General features: G+C 28.6%; 2 protein-coding genes across 2 annotated transcripts in view; one reads left to right on the forward strand and one right to left on the reverse strand.

The window, feature by feature from the left end:
- The window catches only part of LOC111680959 (deoxynucleoside kinase), a 95577-nt gene that overhangs the window by 58277 nt on the left and 16639 nt on the right, over window positions 1-20661 (forward strand). The gene's annotated exons all lie outside the window — the stretch shown is intronic.
- Window positions 1752-18364, reverse strand: LOC111680988 (V-type proton ATPase 116 kDa subunit a1). Its single transcript, XM_023442707.2, has 6 exons — window positions 18217-18364; window positions 4755-4896; window positions 2711-4606; window positions 2423-2648; window positions 2187-2358; window positions 1752-2119 (listed from the first exon to the last, which is right to left on the reverse strand). Exons 2-6 carry the CDS (start codon window positions 4869-4871, stop codon window positions 2026-2028), a joined length of 2505 nt encoding a protein of 834 aa, XP_023298475.2. The 5' UTR covers window positions 4872-4896; window positions 18217-18364; the 3' UTR covers window positions 1752-2025.

The following is a 20661-nucleotide window of genomic DNA, read 5'->3' on the forward strand; positions in this document are numbered from 1 at the left end:
TTTAGGGCGGGTTTTTCAGATAAAGATAATCGACATTTTTTGTTTAAACCTAGTTTAATATATATTTTGTATTTTTTAGTAAACTGCAATGTTACTTATTATCTTAGTTTCACTGAGTGTATTGGCGAATTAAACTTAAGTTATAAGTGAGAAAACACAATTAACAAAAACAATAAAACAATAATTTCGGAAAAATATAAAAACTTAATATTTTAAGTATATTTAAGTTTTAAATGTTTATTTAACATTTTTTCAAATTTTTTCATTTAACAAAAGTATTATTTGCAAAAAATGGCTGGTCATTGTTTATGTTTTTGATTGAAAAGTTAGCAATCCTAACAAAGTTAACTGAACTTAAATCCAAAACTGAAAAACACAATCATCGGTTAAAGACCGCCTAAATTTGTTTGATACCACAGAACTACTTTCGAATGTAACAGTTATTAGTATGACACCAAACTATAGCGAGTACATTAGGGTTAAAACTTTTATACAATTTTTGGAAATTTTAAAACGGCAGTATCCATTCAACATAAAGTATAAAAATATCCATCGAAAAGGTATATTACTTTTTCCTGAGCGTTAAGAAGGTTTCCAAACTTAACTAAATTTTAAATTTTTGAATACAAAGGTGGAAATTTTTGATATAAACAGGTGTCATAGTTTGACAACGGCAAACGAGGCAGAGATTTAACCTACTTTCAGAATTACTTTTAAAAATGCATAAAAATTTATTTGGGAATGGTTTTAGAAAATCGAGAAACAGGTTTTCGTTATCAGAACGAAGTGATAAGACCTAATATTGGTTATAAGCCTAGAGTACATATAATGACCAAGAATTTTAGAACTAGATAGTAAATTACGTTAAAATACTTAATGAAAATTATAGAAAGTTCTAGTTTACGGTTGGGTTCTATAAAATAACTTTTGACAAATCGCCATTTTGTCGAAAAATTGAGATCGACTATTTTGTTCAAAAAAGCCGACTATTGCTTATCCATACTCCCGATAAAGGCACAGATAGATGATAATCCACCACTTCCTTAGAAACATGGATCAAGGTCTGTAAACGAACTTAAATTACTTACAAATTTGAGCTCTCAAAGAGATACCCTATGTCTGTAGGTATGTCTCTCTGGTATCACCATAATCGAAATGTCTGATGTCTTTTAATTTTCACTTAAGAGCTTTTAATTGCATACCCCGCGAAAACTTAATCACATTCTTAGTGAAAGTCCTATCGGCTGCGATGTTAATCCCCTTTAATGTTTTTGAGTACAAGATTAAACTTAACAGTGTTGCCATACAAAACAACAGAAAGCGTCACTGTTTGTTATCAAAACAATGCATGTTTTATAAAAAAGAAGAAAACAATTGTAAAGGTAATATGAAAATAACTGATAACTTAAATTAAAAACAAAAAAATATATTGTGAAGTCCCCATAATTTATTCGTATCGATAAATCAAACATATTAATGTTTATTTTAATAAAAATTTTATTATTTCTTTATTGCATCAGCTGTTTATACTTTTGCATTTCTTGGTCAAGTTTAAACCACCTCTATTGGGCGCTTAAACTAGCAAACAAAATTAGCTGATTCAGTAATCAAAAACATTTTTGAAAGATTAATTTAATCCCTAATCCTTCACCTAAAGATTGGACCTAAATATCTAACTCTAAATCGATCCTAAAACTATTTATTCTTAAATACTTTTAAGAAAATCATTAAAAAAATTAAACAATTCAACATTTTCTTGCTGCTTTCTCTTCTTTAAAAATGTTTTTATTGAAATAAAATCTTTTAATTATATTATATATATTGCTTTTTTCAAATATAACGATTATTAATATCAATAAACATTAACAATTATTTAACAAAGTGGACAGAAAAAGTTAAACAAACAAAAAAATGAAATAAATTTTTAAATAACAAACAAAAAACGATAAATTACATAGTGGGAAGAGTACCACCAATACTGGAATATGGGAAATAAGTTAAAAGTACTAAAAAACGGACTTAAACTTATTCCTCTTCTTCACCATCCAAAATGGCCTTGAAACTGAAAGGTTGGAAGGCATAACCCAAACCTTCGTAAAATTTGCTCATAAATTCAACCCTGTTAAGGAAAAGAAGGTAAAATAAATAATTTTACATTAAAAATAATAAAATTAAATCATAAATACCAGTGCAAACGTAAGGTGTGCAAGAAAGCAGATAAACCTTCCATCATAACCAAGATGGCCAAAGTGAAGAGACACCAAGCACCGAAGATTAAGAAAACAAAGATAACGCCACCATAGCCCTTTTGTTTAAGACCCAAAGACAACACCATGTTCCACAATACTTCAGACAATTCTGTAAATGTTAAAAATAATTAATAAAATGTTTCAGCGTTTCATTGTGTGACCAAGAAACTTACGAGCATGAGCCAAAGACAAGGCCCACAAACGCAAATAGGAAGCAGTGTGAGAAATGGTACTGAGCACATATTCAATGGTGTGAATGGCTTGATGAATGTAAATTTCACTCATGGGTTCATCATCATGACCGTGGGCACCACCTTCATGACCTTCAGAGGCAGTGGGCAATTGAGTTTCACCTTCGTTTAATTCCATGTTGCCAGTCAATTCACCATTATGTTTAGCCTGCAAAAGTTAATAATTAAAGTTCAAAAATGTCCAATCCTAATTGACAAATAAAAACTTACATGATCCTTATTTTTACGGGTGAATTTAATGTACAATGGTTTGCCCAACAACATCCAGGGGATGCAAATCAAGGCAATGAATACGAATACTCTTTCAATGCTGGGTTGGCTATCGAACATGTACTCATTGCAGCCATCCAATGGTGGTGTGTTCTTGAACAACATCATGTTGATGAACATGATCAAGACGGATGGAGCACAACCGGGGGTATTGGGTTGGAATTCGGTTTTGGCGTTGTATTGGATCCACTTGAAGAACATCATGAAGACCATGTAGCCGAACAACAAAACCAAGAAAAGAATTTGTGGCAAAAATTCCAAGAAGATGCTGGACACACGTTTGAAATGAACAAAGTTAACGACCGACATGCAGACACCAAAGATCATGTGAATGACACCAGTAATGATGGACAATTTCATTTTGTAGGTGTTGAGGAAAATAATCTTATTGTCAGCCATTTGCCAGATGGGATCCATACCAATGGGATACACACCTTCGACATGATATTCTGGATTCAATTGTAGTGAAGGATTTGTCAAAACCGTAGAGGTGTTGTAACGAATAGTCCATGTGGAACCAAAGATGTTCATAGATTTGGAGAAAACATCATTGTAAATGAAACCAGTGTAGCATGAGAAGATACCCATAAGCAAGATGATATAACGACCGCCGAAGAAAATGTTCCAGATTTCACCGCCCTTGGTGCGGCTCAAAGATTTCTCGTACATGCACATCCAGCCACCGAATAGGGTCAGAATGAAGCCGTGACCCAAATCGCCAAACATGACAGCGAACAAGAAGGGGAATGTAATGCAAGTGTACAAGGCAGGATTACACTCACGGTATGAAGCAATACCGTAGGCATCAATTAAGTTCTGGAAACCACGGGTAAATTTGTTGGTACGATTGAATGTTGGTGGCTGTTCATTGGTATCAATGACATTCAAGAAAGATGGAATGGTACTGCCTACAGCAGCCGAACCATCGGACAAGGCCTTCTGTACAACTGGCAAATCCTTGGTGGGTACCCAACACTCACCAATCAAACACTTTTTGGTCACATCCATGTTGAACAAGTTCAAAGTGTGATAGATGGCCTTCATTTTCTTGACCATTATGGACCAGGAAGGCAAATTTTTGGAGACGGTGGCCAAAACGCGGCTACGATGATCTTCAGTTTGGCTCAAAACCAATTTCAAATCTTCCAAACGTGTACGTACACCCTTTACCATCTCATCACGTTCGGTGTGAGAGCTGGGGCAAGGATACATGGAGGCATGGAAACCGGTGCACACTTTCTTGATGCGATTCTTCAATTGTTCACCTTGGAAGAAGGCAACGAATACGGTCTTATAGATGGGATGACCAGTGCTGGGATCATTTAAGGGCTCATCCAAATCGGAACGTTTAAGGAAAACATTACCACGAGAAATACGCCACAACATACGTTCAAAGGCAAAGACACGTTCACGATTAATAACACCAGCAACGAAACCCAAACGGCCACGATTTTGAGCAGCAGCAGCATCATCTACGACAACACCACCAACACCACGGTTGCTAGAGTCCAAATTAAGGACTTCCTGATCGGAAAAGAAACCCTGGGTATTTTCCAATACCTTACGCAATTCGGTCAATTCCAAATAGTTGGATTTCAAATTGACTTCGTTTTGAGCCAATTCTAGGATTTCATTTTCGGTCTTCTCCAAATGAGCTTCCAAGTCGATGATTTCTCTTGGATTGGGTGCCTTGGGGATGTCGTCCAAAATGTCGGGCAAGTTAATGCCGTCCTTTTTGATTTCGGCCTCAATGTAACGAATTTTACGTTCCAATTCATCGCAACGACGTACCTCGGTAACGAATTTACGTTGGAATGCATTAACACCGCTGTTTAACTGTGAAGATAAAATAGAATTAATAAATCATATCTTCTAATAGAGTAGGTAAGCATTTCCTTAAATGTTTGTTTCGTATTTACTTAATAGGATTCTAATCAGTTTTAGTTGCATTAGGACAATAATTTTTTTTTATTATTTCACTTACATCACGGAATTGTACACAACCAGTTTCACCCAATTCAGAAACTGAGGTATATGCAGCTTCTGGCTGTATAAACATTTGGCATAAAGCCATTTCCTCACTCCGGAACATGTCCCCCATGATGAAGACTTGTTAGACAAAAACCCTGTAAATAGCAAAAGAAAAAAATAAGAAGTTTATTAAAATATTAAGGTTAAATTAATAATCATTAAAACTGTTAAGCCAATTAAACAATTATATTATTTTTTTAATTAAAGAAACATGTTTATGCATGTATGAATTTTTAAAATGTTCAACAAAATTATATATTTGCAAAAATACTTGTTGTAGAAAAATTTTAATAGAATTATTGATCTCTATAAAATTTTCGATCAAATGTTTAAGAAATGTCTCAAAATTCTCGATCTTACGAAAATTGTAGTTAAAGATCTCGGTCGATAGAGAATTCTCCATAAAACAATCGAACATTTAATCTTTAAGTATTTTCAATAAAAATCTCAATCGATATATAATTTTGCCATCTCTCGAGTATTTTCCATTGAAATCACGACCCAGAAAGTTTTCAATAATTCTCAAGTCTTAGAAAAATTGTCGTTAAAGATCACGGTCGATAGAGAATTTTCCATAAAGGTCTCAATCGAACTTTTAATCTTTAAATATTTTCAGTTAAACTTTCAATCGATATAGATTTTTGGCATGTCTAGAGTATTTTCCATAGACATCTTGACCCAGAATATTGTCAATAAATTCTCGAGCTTAGCAGATTTTTATAAAGTTCTCTATAGAGAATTTTATATATAGTAGGTTTTCAATAAAAATTTTCTATCTTGATGGAGTTTCGAATACATAATTAAAATTTTCAGTTAAATTTTTAATATGTAGATAATTTTTTTTTCCTTTTACATAATAGTTTCAATAAAATTCAATTTTCCTAATCTTTAGAAAGTTTTTGATAGAACTCTCGATGAATAAAATTCTCGATCTTTAGAGAAAATTTTTGATCCTTATATATACAATTTTCAATAAAATTATCAGTTTTTTTAATCTATAATATATGCAGAGAGTTTTCAATAGAACTTTCGATCAGTAAAATGCTCGATCTCCGGGGAATTTTTGATAAAATTTAGAATATTTATAGATTAATTTTAGATACATTTTCTGAAATTCTTAATCAAAATCAATGGGCAAATTAAAAAAAATCTTGAACTTTATGGACTTTACAACTTTTAATTATGAGAGATTGAGAGTGATACTCTTACAATAGTAACAACAGTTAGTGGTTTTAAGTAAGGTATTCTTAAATATACCTAAACTTCCTGCCAGCACTGTAAAAGCTTAACATATACCTCAGTCATCTGCTAGTTTAATGTACTATGGGTCTGTGTCTTTCAATTTATTTTTTTTCTAATATTTGTTGGCCATTCGACCGTACATTTTAGCCAAATTAAAAAAATAACAAAAACAACAAACAGAAACAAATTCTTCATGTTTTTATGGTTATTTTTGTGATTTTAATGTTTTTTTTTTTTAATTTTTGTTTGTATTTGAACCTGTCTGTCTGTCAGTCTAGCATTCAAATAGAAATATATATATGTACATGCATATATGTTCAACAAACTGTCGTCTATTTTAGTTTTGTGTTGTTTTTTTATTATCATGAGAGCGAGATGTTTATGACCGACCTTTCTTTCTTTGTTGTTATTATATTAAACAAATTTTTCCCAAAAATAAAAACAAATAATATTTGTATGTCTTCAACTTGTAACAGTGTGTTTATGAGTTTATTAATTTTTACACTGAAATAAAATCAATATAAATTATATTTTTTATTGTATCATAATAATATTGGTCATAAAAATTAAAAAAAAACATTGTAAGTTTATTAGTTTAGGAATCATTAATGTTCATTTATTGTTTGTAAACTTTTTTCATATTCAATACAAAAAAATCTTAATTTTCTCATAATTTATTTCGTAATATAATTTGTTTTCATTAATTAATCTTATTTTTTATCTATTCTAACCAGTTACTAGCTTTATCTGAAAATGTCTTTATATGAAAAAAAAAAACAAATATTTAATATATATAATTAAATGGATTTAATATTTGTACCAAAGGTTTTATTAAATGGCATGTGACTCTAAATAAACAAAATCAAATTTAATACTAGTTTTTTTTTTGTTCTTTTTATCTAAATACATAAATTATGACGTCAAGTTTCATAAGAACTCAAACCTTATCATAATTAGTTAAAATGGCATTAAGTTATCAAATAAAATATAGTATTAATATAATTTTGTGGCTTTAACTTCAAACATATGATGTTTGTTTTGATCGGAAATTTTGCTTAAAATTGAGAAAAATTATCACTTGTGATCATCACATTATTTTCGGTATGAAAACTAGGGCAACTATAAAAGGAGTCATTGAAACCGATGAACAGTTTTTTGCTAAAATTGTTCAACTATCCACCACTCTCATAAAAGGCCACGAACCCTATGATGTAACTGATTTCAAAGAATAAGGTTAAGGAAACTTTAATACTTTATTAATCAACTACGTCTATCTTAATACAACTTTTAAAAATGAAGCGAAGCATTGCAAAAGATCTTTAACTATGACAGGCAAAGACAGTTTTAACCTAGATTTCTTAGTCTAAAGTTTGAAAAAGAGTGAATAGTCAAAAATAACATATAATCCCGGAATAAAATCTATATATATATTTCAGGATAAATTCTTTGTTGTTGAAAAAAAATGCAATCGATACTCAGCAGAGTAGTGACTGTGAGGGTAAGCGTTGGAAATGGGTTATTGTCAATGGACCTAATCTATTCGTATTTCGGGAAAGGTGAAATCTATATATTTCAGGATCAATTCTTTACCGTTGCCGAAAATGACAACTGATACACAGCAGAGTAGTGACTGTGACGCTAAACGTTGGGAATGGGTTAGTGTCAACGGGCCTTATCTGATGGCCTCGTATTTCGGTGTAACGAATACGTGTTTAGGTGCTGTTGGTTAGAGCGTACCTATATAGCACAAGAGCAAAGTACTTTTGCATGGACGGGATCCGCAAAGTAAAGTTTCGAACTTTGTCTTTTCCTAGTTATTGGGGAAAAAGACAACAAATACTCCTAAAAAGATTAACTGTTAGGCTAAGCTTTGAAAACTAGTTAGTTTTAAGAGGCCTAGTCCAGGCGTATGCATTATCTGATGAATTCGTAGTTCGACTTATGGATTACATCTCTAGTTGTTGTTGCATTATCAACAGATATAAAGCATCCCATATTCCTCTCCTCTGATGTTTTATAATCTCGGAAACTTAGCAATGGTAAGAGATTACATAGCTCAAGTATTTGAGCAAAGTCCTTGTACATGGACAAAAATTGTCACTCCTTTAAAGGCGCAAATGGTCGTGAGCCCTCTATAGCTTAACCTATAACTAAAAAGGTATCACTGTTACCGATCTTTATGCCAATTACGTATTAGATACCATCCCATTTTCGTCTGTAAAAGTGATATTTTTGAATATCGAAAGTCAAGTAACGGGTCAGCAATGGTTAAAGATTAGATAGCTCAAGTATTTGTTCAGGGTGCTTGTACAAAAATAAATCGTATAATTAGCTTAACACCGTTGAATAGGCGAGCTTCATGGGAGCTTCTTCTCAAATTGTAACGAAAATTTGCTGAGAATTGCAATTTTTCATAGAGAACAATTGAACATTGAATATCGAAAAGAATTAGCATTTTTTTAATAAAACATAAACATTAAAAAAAATTTTAAACATTTACACAATTTATTCAATTTCCTTAACTTGTTATCTTTGAAACCAAACCTAAAACTTTAGCCTTAAATTTCTTGACTGCTCATATCATTGTTTAATTAACTTATCATTTATATTGTTGATTTAAGAAAAAAAAAAACGAAGAAATAAACAAGAAAATAAAATACAATCAACTCAAATTGCGTAAATTCAATGTGTATTTAAGCAAAAATAAAAATGTAGGGAAAAAAACTCGTAAAAGAGATCAAATAAATTATTTTTAAAGTCAGCTGATGTGGGACTAGAAAAATGATCATGTGTCTGTCTGCCTGTCAGACAGACTGCTATGTACTATTTCAATGTTTAAATTTTTGCCACAAAACCAGACAGACATAGAGATAAATATTTATTTAATAAATATTGCTATAGAAACTCATAGATATTATTGTTGCTAATTAGAGCTTTAAGTGTCAAAAATTGGAAAAAAATATATATGATATGATATACTAATATAGTTGCCACATGATTTTACTGAATTCTATAGACAAATTCACACCTAAATTTAAGCATGAAATTAATGCGTGTTCTATGATTTTTAGATATTAAAATTATATTTGAAAAGCTAATGAATAAAAAATAAATTTGTTACCAACCTTCAAATGTATTAATTTGTTTTCATTTGTTTGCTGGTTAATAATTCTCAATACAAATAACTTTTATTAGAATCACATGTAAACGTGAGAATATTTAATATGAAAATTAAATAAATTAAAGTTTTATTGGAAGCGCACCAATACACACATCATATGTATGAACATTTAGTTATTTATTTATTTATTTGATTGACCTTCAGATTTATTATACTCCACCAATTTACACTTACAGGGAACCTTTTTTATGATGACTTATTTGACATGTTAATACTGCATTTTGTTTTTGACAAATAAGATAAAGAAGAAGAATTAAAAGAATGTCTGCCGTTCTGATAACTGTCACAATACTGTCACTCAGTTTAATAAAAGTTTTAGTAAAAGTAAATAAAACTTTTAAAGGGGACAGAAGATTCTATTATTACTTAGTTACTATTTTCGATATTGAAATAGTTTAAAATTAGATTTTTGTTTGTAATTTTGAATGTTGTGATATCTATTTAAAAACTCAATATGATCTTTGAATTACTATTGCCAATTAACCCATTCTCACTAAAGATACTTCTAAGAACATTTTTGGATTATTTAGTTTTTAGTTCATAAAAAAAACGCCCGAATATTCTAAGTCGACCTATATCTTTATATAGAAAGGTAAAAAGTTTTAATGGTCTCCACTTAACCCATTTACAAACAGTTAACTTTTAAAAGACTCTAGCAGGGTGTAAAAGGTTTTAGCATTCTATTGTCTCCACCAGTTCAAACATAACCTCACTTCGTGGTAAAACGCTAGCAAAAGGTTTATACCAGTAAATGCATAACAGGACAGTTAATCAAACCCAGTAGTTCTGTCAGACAGTCCCGACCTATCTATTAAACCTATTATTTAGGGATACTCCAAGCCTACAGGTGACTACCTATTTGAACATGTGTTTGTCCTACGAGGTAGTCAATCGTCACCCTATAGATAACGAAGAGACAGCAAAAAGCATAAGTTTGTTTGTGCCCACTCTCTCGCTTACAAAGAGCACACTAAAGTAATGATTGTCTTTAGCCTCGTTTACAAAAAGTACATTCGTGACAAAAGACGAAATTAAGCCCACCAACCAGGTGTAAATGGAAATCACTGTATTTTTCGGATGCACTGACACTTTGTCGAATTGCTGGGTAGTATTGTATCACTCAAGTGTGAGTGAGACGAAATACCCTTGAGAGTCAGAAAACAAACACATCCTGCCTATGAATACTGGCGATGACGCGAGAATTTTTCTCCAACTCAGACCTGATTTTAATAAATAATCGATAAAAATTTGAGATGACACACATACAAACTAAATTATTGAATTCAGTTCCTAATTAAGCCTTGAATTATGAATAATTTTAATTGTGAGAACTTGAAGACATTTTATTCAAGAATTATAGAAATTATTTTCAATTCCTTTACGTTACCCAAAGTTAAGTTGCTTAATGTTATAACGTTACGTTTAACTAATTCGACTTTAAAACTTATTTTGTCACTGGTATTTTTGACGTAGAAAAATGCAAATAAATTAATATTATTTTTATCATTTTAAGTAAAACTAAATAAAAAGAAAAAATTTAATAAATTGTTAACAACCTTGATACAGAATATTTCCGGTAATATAAGAAATGTGAGTAAAATTTTTAACTTCCTATAAGTAATTTCTATTGTCTTAATGTTGTTTAACTTGTTGAAAGTTTATTTAACACCAAATAAATTATGGAAATAAATTGCGTGTAAATCTCTCTCGCTCTCTCCTTCTCAAAATTATAAAAAAACAAGTTATTGTGTAATTAAATACCAAATTTTTATGTTTTTTATTAAAGCAACCCCAATTTTTACGCTTTACGCCCAACGGTGACAAATGTTGTTAACTTTAATGTACATATAAGCAAAAAAGCATTTAATTGGAAGATTTAAAAAAAATGAAAAGATATACAATTCTTTCGTTTTAAAACTAAATCTAAAAACTATTCAAAATAAGCTGAATTGACACATAGTCAAAGCGAACAATATAATTAATTAAATGTATCTAATTTTCAATTAAACGCATTAGGTTTTTCAAAAGAGAGCGAAAATTGATTGCTCGCAACATAAAATAAGTTGGCATCACTAATAGTTGATGGCTTTGAGAAAAGAGAGAGCGTGAGTGTTATTGAAAATATTGAAAATTTTTAATTAATTGAAATAACAAATAAACTTTTTATTGCGGTTAGTTTATGACATGGCCAAATAAATGGCAGTTAAAAATGACGACAGTGGCGTTTATATTTCTTGAAGAAAAAATTGTTGAAAAAAATCTGTTTTTAAAAGATTTTCCTTAATATTTCTTAGTAAAAATTAGTTGTATTAATAAAAAATAAAACAGATCGACAAAATTTAAAAAAAAAATCCATAAAATCAAGTTAAACGTTTCTAAGGGGTTGAGTCTACTTCAGGATACATTATCACACACACTGTTTAGATGTGATAATGAAATTCTAAGTACAGAAACGGATTCAGCGGAACTCGGACTCTTTGGAAATGTATACTTTGATATATGGGTTAAACACGACGGCCTAAGTAATCAACCAATTTTTTTTTTTTTTTGTTAAAATTGTTTAATAATTGTAAAAACAACAATTTATCAATCGACATAGAAAAAATTAATTAAAAAATAAATTGTTATCAATTGTCTTGCTTTTTGCTCACTGCTTAATCCAACTTAAAGTGGGCCATTATACTAGAAAAGACAAGATTTTTTTTCGATAAATACAGTTCCCCAATCAAATTTCCTTATCATCTTAGCAAAATCAAGTTAATGCATTGTACTTGCTCAAGGGCTTACTTTTTAAAGAATACAGCATACCAACTGGATTACTAAGAAGAAGTGAAGTTATAACTTACAAATAACTATGTACTTAAGTACTTATAATTTAGCCTTAGATAACTAGCTTTTTTAAAATGTGCTTATCCTACGAGGAAGTCAATCGCCTCCCCATAGATTACGAAGAGACAGCAGCTTAAGATTGCTTTTTCAAGTGCCCACTCTCTCGCTTACTAAAGGAGAACTAAAGTGACGATTTTATTTACCCTCGTTTATAAAGTGCACATATGTGATGAAAGAAAGAACCAACCAGTTGGAAATCACTGTGATGAAAGAAAGAAATCACTGTCTTTTTCATTGACTTATTGTCGAACTGTATAATCACAATAATCACCGCTATTCTGTTTCGATAACGTTTCGGCATTCGGTTATGTAACTATCGAAAATTAATATCCCAACAGAAAAACATTTAATTTCAATGCTACATTTTTATAAGTTGTTATTTTATTAACGGAGCTTCGAATCGAAATGCAGAATATCGAATTTGCCAAACGGAGAAAATTTCGATTCGAATTGAAATACAGAATAGAGATGAATGTGTTAAAATGCTATTGTGCTTCTTTTCATTGAATGTTTTTGCTGGGTTTATCATCAGCCTTGTTAACAATATTTTAATACGAACCCCAAGGCATGCCAGGTAGGACCTTCGTGTATACGAGGAGATCATACGAAGATATGTGCAGGATCTCTTAGATCAGAATTCCTGTACAGCGGCTTTGAACGACATAGAAACGCCATCAATACCGCGGTTTCAGGTTACCACATGAATGTCGTTCTTGGAGGTTGCCCAACGCCTATAGCAGAAATAGATAAGAGTTGCTCTAGCAGAACTGAGATCGGTATGGAGCATCAGGCTCAACGCCTACTGGTCCCGCATAGACCGTGCCGCCTCCAAAATGTAGACAGGGTGTAGTGGGTATCATAGCCACTACATATTCAAGTGTCCAGCCCACCTTATTTCACATAGTCCAATGGATTTAAGTACTAACCCTATTGAAGTTACCCAATTTCTTGATTTGGACCTAAATAGAGAACCCCCGTATTAAAAATTTATGTAGTTTAAACTGCTAGAACAACAATATTTTATTTTATTTTTTTTTTTAATCTAACACTTAATTAAAATGTAAATCAAATATTTATCAGCAATTGTAAAAATATCAAGATTTAGATTTCAATTTACTTCAGTTTTCTTTTTTTGTTCATTCAACTTTAATTAATAACCGCTAATAAATGCTATAAATCACTTTAAAATCATTTTATCTATATACATACTACATTTATAATCATGTATAATCTGATTAATTAAAAACTATATAAATTTAAAAGAAAAAATTTTAAATAGTCATTGCGGAAAGTCCGCACTTTTTTAAATACCTATCTGAACAAGTAATATACGTAAATACATACTTATGTATATAATTTTTTTTTTTTTTTTTTTCATTTTAATTTTACTCTATCAAAATTATTAAAATCTTTAGAAATATATTTCAAGATAAGAATACAATTTCGTTTTAACGTAATCAGTCACTTGTAAGTGTTAGTAGTGAATATTTTTTATCACCGGGGAAGCCACAAACGTTTTTCATGTTTTTATGCATAGAATATAAATATACATAAATAAAAAATATACAAAATTATTTATTTCTTTTAATATTTGTTTTGAAAGCATATATACATTTATGATTTTATTAACAAATTTTTAAATTTGTTTTATAAATCACTACAGAAATATACAATAAAATAACTGTGTTTAAAAAAAATAGTGATAACATTATGTTTATAAATAATATTTATAGGGTCTCATTCATTACAATTTATCAAAGGTTTATAGGGCAATTTTTTTCAAACAAACGGTGTTTTATAAACCTTTGATAACTTGTTGTGAATAAGTCGCATAATGTTATAAAAATACTTTTTATCTGTTAGTTGTTTCTTATTGAAAAAAAAATAAGTTAAACAAAACTTTGTGATAATAAATATAGAATGTATATTTGTAATGAATTTAAATTTAGCTATTAGCAACAATTCTTGAGAATTAAAATTAAAAAAAAATTCAATTTTTAAAATAAAATTAGTAAATCATTAACCACAATTTATTTATTATTAGATTTTACATGATTAAATAGAAACTTTATGCTTAATATTTTAAACGTTCAATAACTAAAAGTTATTACTAATTTTCACAAAAATATTTATAATTTTGCATTAAAATACAAAAACAATTTGTAAAAATGTTTTGTTATTGAACAAAATAATAATAAAAACCAGTTTAAATATAATTTCAAATTGTTATTAACATTTTAAATTGTTGTTAAGTGATCAGGGATCACATGATTGTTTGTTAAAGTTTGCAAAATTTATAATTAAAAAAAACAAAGTACTAAATGAACGTGCTTTTAAAAAACATTGAGTAAATTTCTTGTTGCTTCAAGTTCAACAACAATTCGTAAACCAACCAGTGTTTACATATTTTGCCATTTTTTGAAATTTTTCCTAAAAGGAAACATAATAAATTCTGCGAGAGAGAGAGACAGATCCAGTCACTTGCGATCATTAGATCAATAAAGTTTTTTTAGTCATTTTGTGAAAGATTTTAGCATTATCACAAAAAAATTATTAAAAATATATTTTGAAATGTTTTTACGTTTAGATTCCATTGATTTTTATTCAAATCAGTTCATTGTTATGTCACAGATCATTTTATATTCACTTCTAGATCATCGATTTGTTAAAATTACAAAACACATTCATAAGAAGTAAGCTAAGCTACCTCTAATCCAAAAGCATCAAAATCTTAAAAATCCATAGAAATCGTATAACTGCACAATTTTTTAAGAATAAAAATCCGTTATAGTGGTTCATATGAGAGAGTCAACCCTAACCCTTGCGATCGAGGGAATGATGATCATATTTTAATGATTGAAAGAAAAAGTGTGTTTTACCTTTAGGTTTCAGTAATTAAATATCCAACAAGAAAAGATTTTTTATAGATCAGGACAATTATATGCCTTAGATCGTTTTATTTTCACTTCTAGATTAACCATTTGTTGAAATAACAAGTCACTTCATATAAAGTATGCTGAACTAGTTCTATGACAATTAAGCCTGAGAATCTTTGATGATCTTATTTTACATTTTTATAAAAAGTTAAAAGCGAATTTTCTAAGAGAAATTAGTTAATTTTAACGTCAATTAAATTATGATTGAATTAATTAAAAATTTAATAGAGAAACTGCCTTCAAAGAAAGACAATTTTAAGAAAATTAAGTCTTCTAAAGCTATATAGAAAGAAATCACAACATTTTTTAAGAAGCTTAAAATACAGCATCGACTTTTCACAAAATTCTGTTCATCAGATCTTTTGCTCATGAGAAGTTTAAAGATATTCTATAATATTATAGGCTGTCAAATTATTTTAAATTACCAACAAATTTTTATAAAAATGGCGACAAAATAATCGTTCTTAGTTATTGTTGTAGCAGCGACACGTGTAAAGTCAGTGTGGCTGGGTTGGCAATCCTTGGTCGTTGTTCCTTGATCTCCGAGTCGTTCCGGTGCAATGAACCGATTGTCGTGGGAATGACCGTTCTTAGTGATTTTATTAACTCATTTGTGTTTTAATATTGTAAGTGATTTGTTTAAAGTTTTCAAAAATTTAGTAGAGTTTTTATTAATATAATCTGGCAGCTTTGTTTTTCACTTACTAATTGTAATTATTAAATAACTATTTAAAAACTTATGCAATTTATTGTTGTTTGTTTCATTTTTCTTAACTGGTTGCAAAACCAATCACGTGATTAGAGCTAAAGATATAAAAATTAATTCTAACATTGAATTTTGTTGAAAAATAAACTTGATTTTTTGCAAAATTGAAAATTTTCTCAACCCTTTACCCCCCTCCAAACATTTAAAGGGTTGAACTTTATTTTGTATAATTTTGTATATTGTTTTTTTTCTAAAACCAGTTTTTAAAATTCTTTTGTAAATTCTCTTAATTTTAAACAAAATTTATAATTAAATTTAATTTTTTCACGAATCACATGATCATTTCTCATAAAGCTGGCAAAAACCCGCTCACTTATACATTTGTAAAAAAAAGTTTTGTGTGCGTGTTAAGAAGAGCCAGAATTGACAAGACAAAATTAAATGGAATCGAACTCGAAAATGAAAAAAAAAAAAATCACAAACATATGTACACCTCAACTTACACCCAAAATATCAAAAAATAGCAACAAGTATGAGAGTTTTTATCGGCAGTGCCGAATCCTATAATACCCATTATCAAATCAAGATTTTGTTTTTATTTTAAAAAGTTTTATCTTTTTCAATTTTACAGTTATTCATTCAAAACTTTTACCTTTAGATTGTTTTGGAAATTTATAAGGACCTCGAATTTACATATGTATAAGTATAACTTTGTCATTACTTATAAATATCTAAAATTTAGTATCGGTTTTCTCTAAAGATTCGTTAGATTCTAATTATGTAAAGGTCTCAGGTATCTTGAGAATCCAAATCTTTATTATTAGTATTCGTCAGATTTTTGGGAACTTTGATATTTAAAAACTGCAAATCGGTCCTAAAAATTTCAATGAAATTCCAAGATTTTTAAAACAAATTATTTATAGTTTTTTGCTTATATATTGGTTACTACTTAGATCAAGAGAAAAGTATTTTGAGGACATTTTATTTGCTTTTCGAGAGACATTCTTAAATTGTGAGGGTTGTCCCCATCTGAACAGAAAATCTCTTAAGAAACATATATTATAATTAAGGAAGGGTTTGTACGATTCGTCTAAGTCCAATTTAACATTGTGTTACTTATTATCATCATAACACAATTGGAAATAACCAGAAGAGTAGAATAAAAAATAGAGTTAACTGAACAGATTCTGTCTATAGAACTAATCCCCCATTTTGAAGCTTCTTCATTTGGTGTACGAGTGACATTGACAAGAAAAGAAACTTCTAAAAAATTGCAATTTTAAAATTAAACATATAGTTAAAGAAGGGTATGTACGATTCGTCTAAGCCGAATTTAACAATGTATTACTTATTATCATCGTAACACAATTGGAAATAACCAGAAGAGTAGAGTAAAAAGTAGAGTTAACTGAACAGATTCTGGGTGTGGAACTAATGAGGTATGAACGAACGTAACATGCAAAGGGAGAAGAGGATGGGGTAATTGGGAGAGTTGCTTTAAAAAAAAAATAAAAACAACTCATACCTAATGGAATTTTTGTTTTTGTTTTTAACACTTTTGTAAACAAATGAAAAATTCAAACACACACTGTGTCTCTTTGTTTTTGACAACTATCATATGACTTTAACACAATAATAATAATGATGATGAAGATGATGATCATTATAAAAATGATGATTTAGGCAGTAAATTACTGCTTTAATAAAATAACATTAGCTAATAAACTAATCACGTGCTAATAAACAATTTTATGTAATTTATTTTTTATTACTTAAGTTGTTTTGGAAACTTTTAAAAATCGCCAACATAATGTTAATTTTTTAACAAATTTGTTTGCTTATTTTTTTTTAAACTAAACTTTAAAATTGTTTAAAAGTTTAAACAATTTTTTTATATTTAAAAATTATTCAAAGCAATTTTTTGTTGTTTTAAATTCTTGTTTTTTTTTGGCACACTTTGTTGTCTTTTATTTTTATTATTTATTTAGTTTTATTTCGCGTATTTCAGTTTGTCTAATTTTGAAAATATGTACTAGGTATGTTATTTTCTTTGATTTTTTTTCTTTTTCAACCAACAAAAAAAAAAAAAATGTGCTGAATTTGTTCTTAAATTTTCAACAAAAAATTATATACACATTATAGTATTTTTTTCAACATTTGGCAATCACCTTGATATTTTGTTGTTGTTTGCTTTTAATTGTTCATTTAAAATAATATTAATTTGTTTTTTTTTTCTTTATTTCTTTCGCAAAAACACCTAGCAGAGAGTATGAAATGTAAAAAAAAGACTGACAAACTAATCGAACAAAATTAATAATTCATTAACAAAAAACACTTGTTTTATTATAGTTTTGTTGTTTGTCATTTCCCTCATTTATTCTCTTTCTTTACTAAAGTTTTTTGTTTTTCTCTAACTGCTGCTCTTCTCTTAAACAATTTATTTTTTTTTAACTTTACTTACGTTGTAACTAAATAATTTATTCCGTTAATTAAAAAATATTTTATTAACCGACGTTATATATTTTTTTTAATTTTCTTTTTTTTCTACCTTCAACTTTTAGAACCTGCCTCGTCGGTAGAAAGCACTCGTCTGATTTCAGTTGAATTCATTTAGCTTTTAGCAAGTCTTATCTATCGTCATAGACACAGCTGACACGCACACTAACTCAACACGCTAGCATAATAATAACAGTGTTGTCAATTCGTTGAATTGCGCTGTATGTTAAAATTTACAATTTTAGCCAAGTAAACATACATTTGGTTATGTTGGAACTTGTACACCCTTCCACATAGTATATTTTTTAATATATTTTCGGTTACATCTCCATATTATGTAATGCAAATGAAATATCTTTAAGTAAATGTCAAAATTATATTAAAAATCTAAAAAAAAAAATTGGCTTTTCTCAGAATTTTCATTAGTTATATATCGATTTAGCTGATTTTAAATAGCAACAACAACGAAAGCATATCAGTAAATTGATTTCAACAAACAATTAAAAAGATCAGATATAACGAACTTGACAATCTTGTATAATTTTCAAATAATAGAAATCGGTTCCATGTTAATTTAAAACTCATGCAACGCGATACTTTATTCTTTTAGAAAATTTATTTCTCTATCTTTTTTTAAATCGGTTACAATTCCTAAAACTTTGACACTCATTTTTTCACCCTACTTTTAAAAAAGGACACAAATAAGAAAAACTTTTACCCATTTCGTTCTCGGGGACGCCTTTCTGATACTCTGAAAAAGGACAATTTCATTCGAATAAATGAAATGTTTATTGTTTAGTTTGGAAGTTTAAATTTTTTCGATATTTAAGATTTGCTCTCTTTGTATATAACCCTTTTTATTGTTTGTGTATTCAAATAACTATAAACGTGACATAATAACGTAGTTAATACTCTCTTGAGAATATTTTTATATTATTGTTATTATTTATTTTACCCAATTGGAAATTACAACCCATATAAATAATAGAACAAAAAAATCATCGATCATGTTTAGTATTTTTTTTAACAGCTTTTTACTGCAGATACGTAATCTCTTAATAACACATTTCTCATATGAACAAATTCTTCAATTCAATTTTCATTGCATATTATTGTTATTAATTTATTTGTTTTTAGTATATTTTTCTGTCATGGTTCTTTAAGTTTTTCTTGTTTTTGATTGATAAGCTCGAAAGAAAATTGTTATTACTCAGTCTTTGTTTAAGTAAAATTGACAGACTGTTTGGTACCTATGTATATAATAGATTACGTATTGATCTAGAAATATTTTAAGGAGGTCAGTACATAATATTTTCCACTGAACTTTTATATAAATACAACAGTTATTTTAAAATAGATAGATAGATAGATAGATAGATAGATAGATAGATAGATAGATAGATAGATAGATAGATAGATAGATAGATAGATAGATAGATAGATAGATAGATAGATAGATAGATAGATAGATAGATAGATAGATAGATAGATAGATAGATAGATAGATAGATAGATAGATAGATAGATAGATAGATAGATAGATAGATAGATAGATAGATAGATAGATAGATAGATAGATAGATAGATAGATAGATAGAACTAGAACTAACAATTACTTTCCACATTCTTGGAATAAGCACATCAATTCCTACCCATCTTAATGTCATATAGTACACCTCTCTCATTAATTTTGTAGTAGAATAATATCATACGAAATAATTGACAAGAGAGTTGCTTGTTTGCACACGTAAAGGCAAAATTCTTTTTCAAAATGGTAATAACTCGTAACTAATAATATTAAATGTATAATACATGTGATTATTAATATATTTTATTAACTAAAAATTTAAAAAATAACAACAAATACATTACACTACATTAATAAATGGCTTAAAGATAAGAAAATTTTGAAAGTCAATAATAGTATTTTTAAAGGGGAAATAAAATAAACAAACTAAAATATTTTAATGATAAAAAATTAGCTAGAAGACTACCGGTGAAAAATTTAAATTTAATCAGGTTAAATAAACAATCAATGTTTAATGTACATTAGGGTGGATTGTTTTTCTTTTATTTCTGTTTGAAAAAAATTTTTCATTTAATTTCTTTAACTTTATTACATTTCAATATTAAATATCAAATACTTACCACAATTTCTTTTAGAAATTAAACATTCCTTAGAAATCTTAATTTTTTATTAATATTTATTTTAATATCCATTTAATATATTTGATATTGATAGTTATTTGTTTTAATTGTTTAAAGTATGTTTAATTAAATGTTTTTCTTAAAAGTTGTATTCATTTTTGTTGTTGTTTCAAATTGTTTTGAAATATAGTTTTTATTTGTTTATTTTTGTTGGTATTCGAGTTAAATTTTGTTGTTTGTTTTTTTTTTTTTTTTTGTTTTG

Source organism: Lucilia cuprina, chromosome 4 (assembly GCF_022045245.1).
Source record: "Lucilia cuprina isolate Lc7/37 chromosome 4, ASM2204524v1, whole genome shotgun sequence".
Classification (NCBI taxonomy): domain Eukaryota; kingdom Metazoa; phylum Arthropoda; class Insecta; order Diptera; family Calliphoridae; genus Lucilia; species Lucilia cuprina.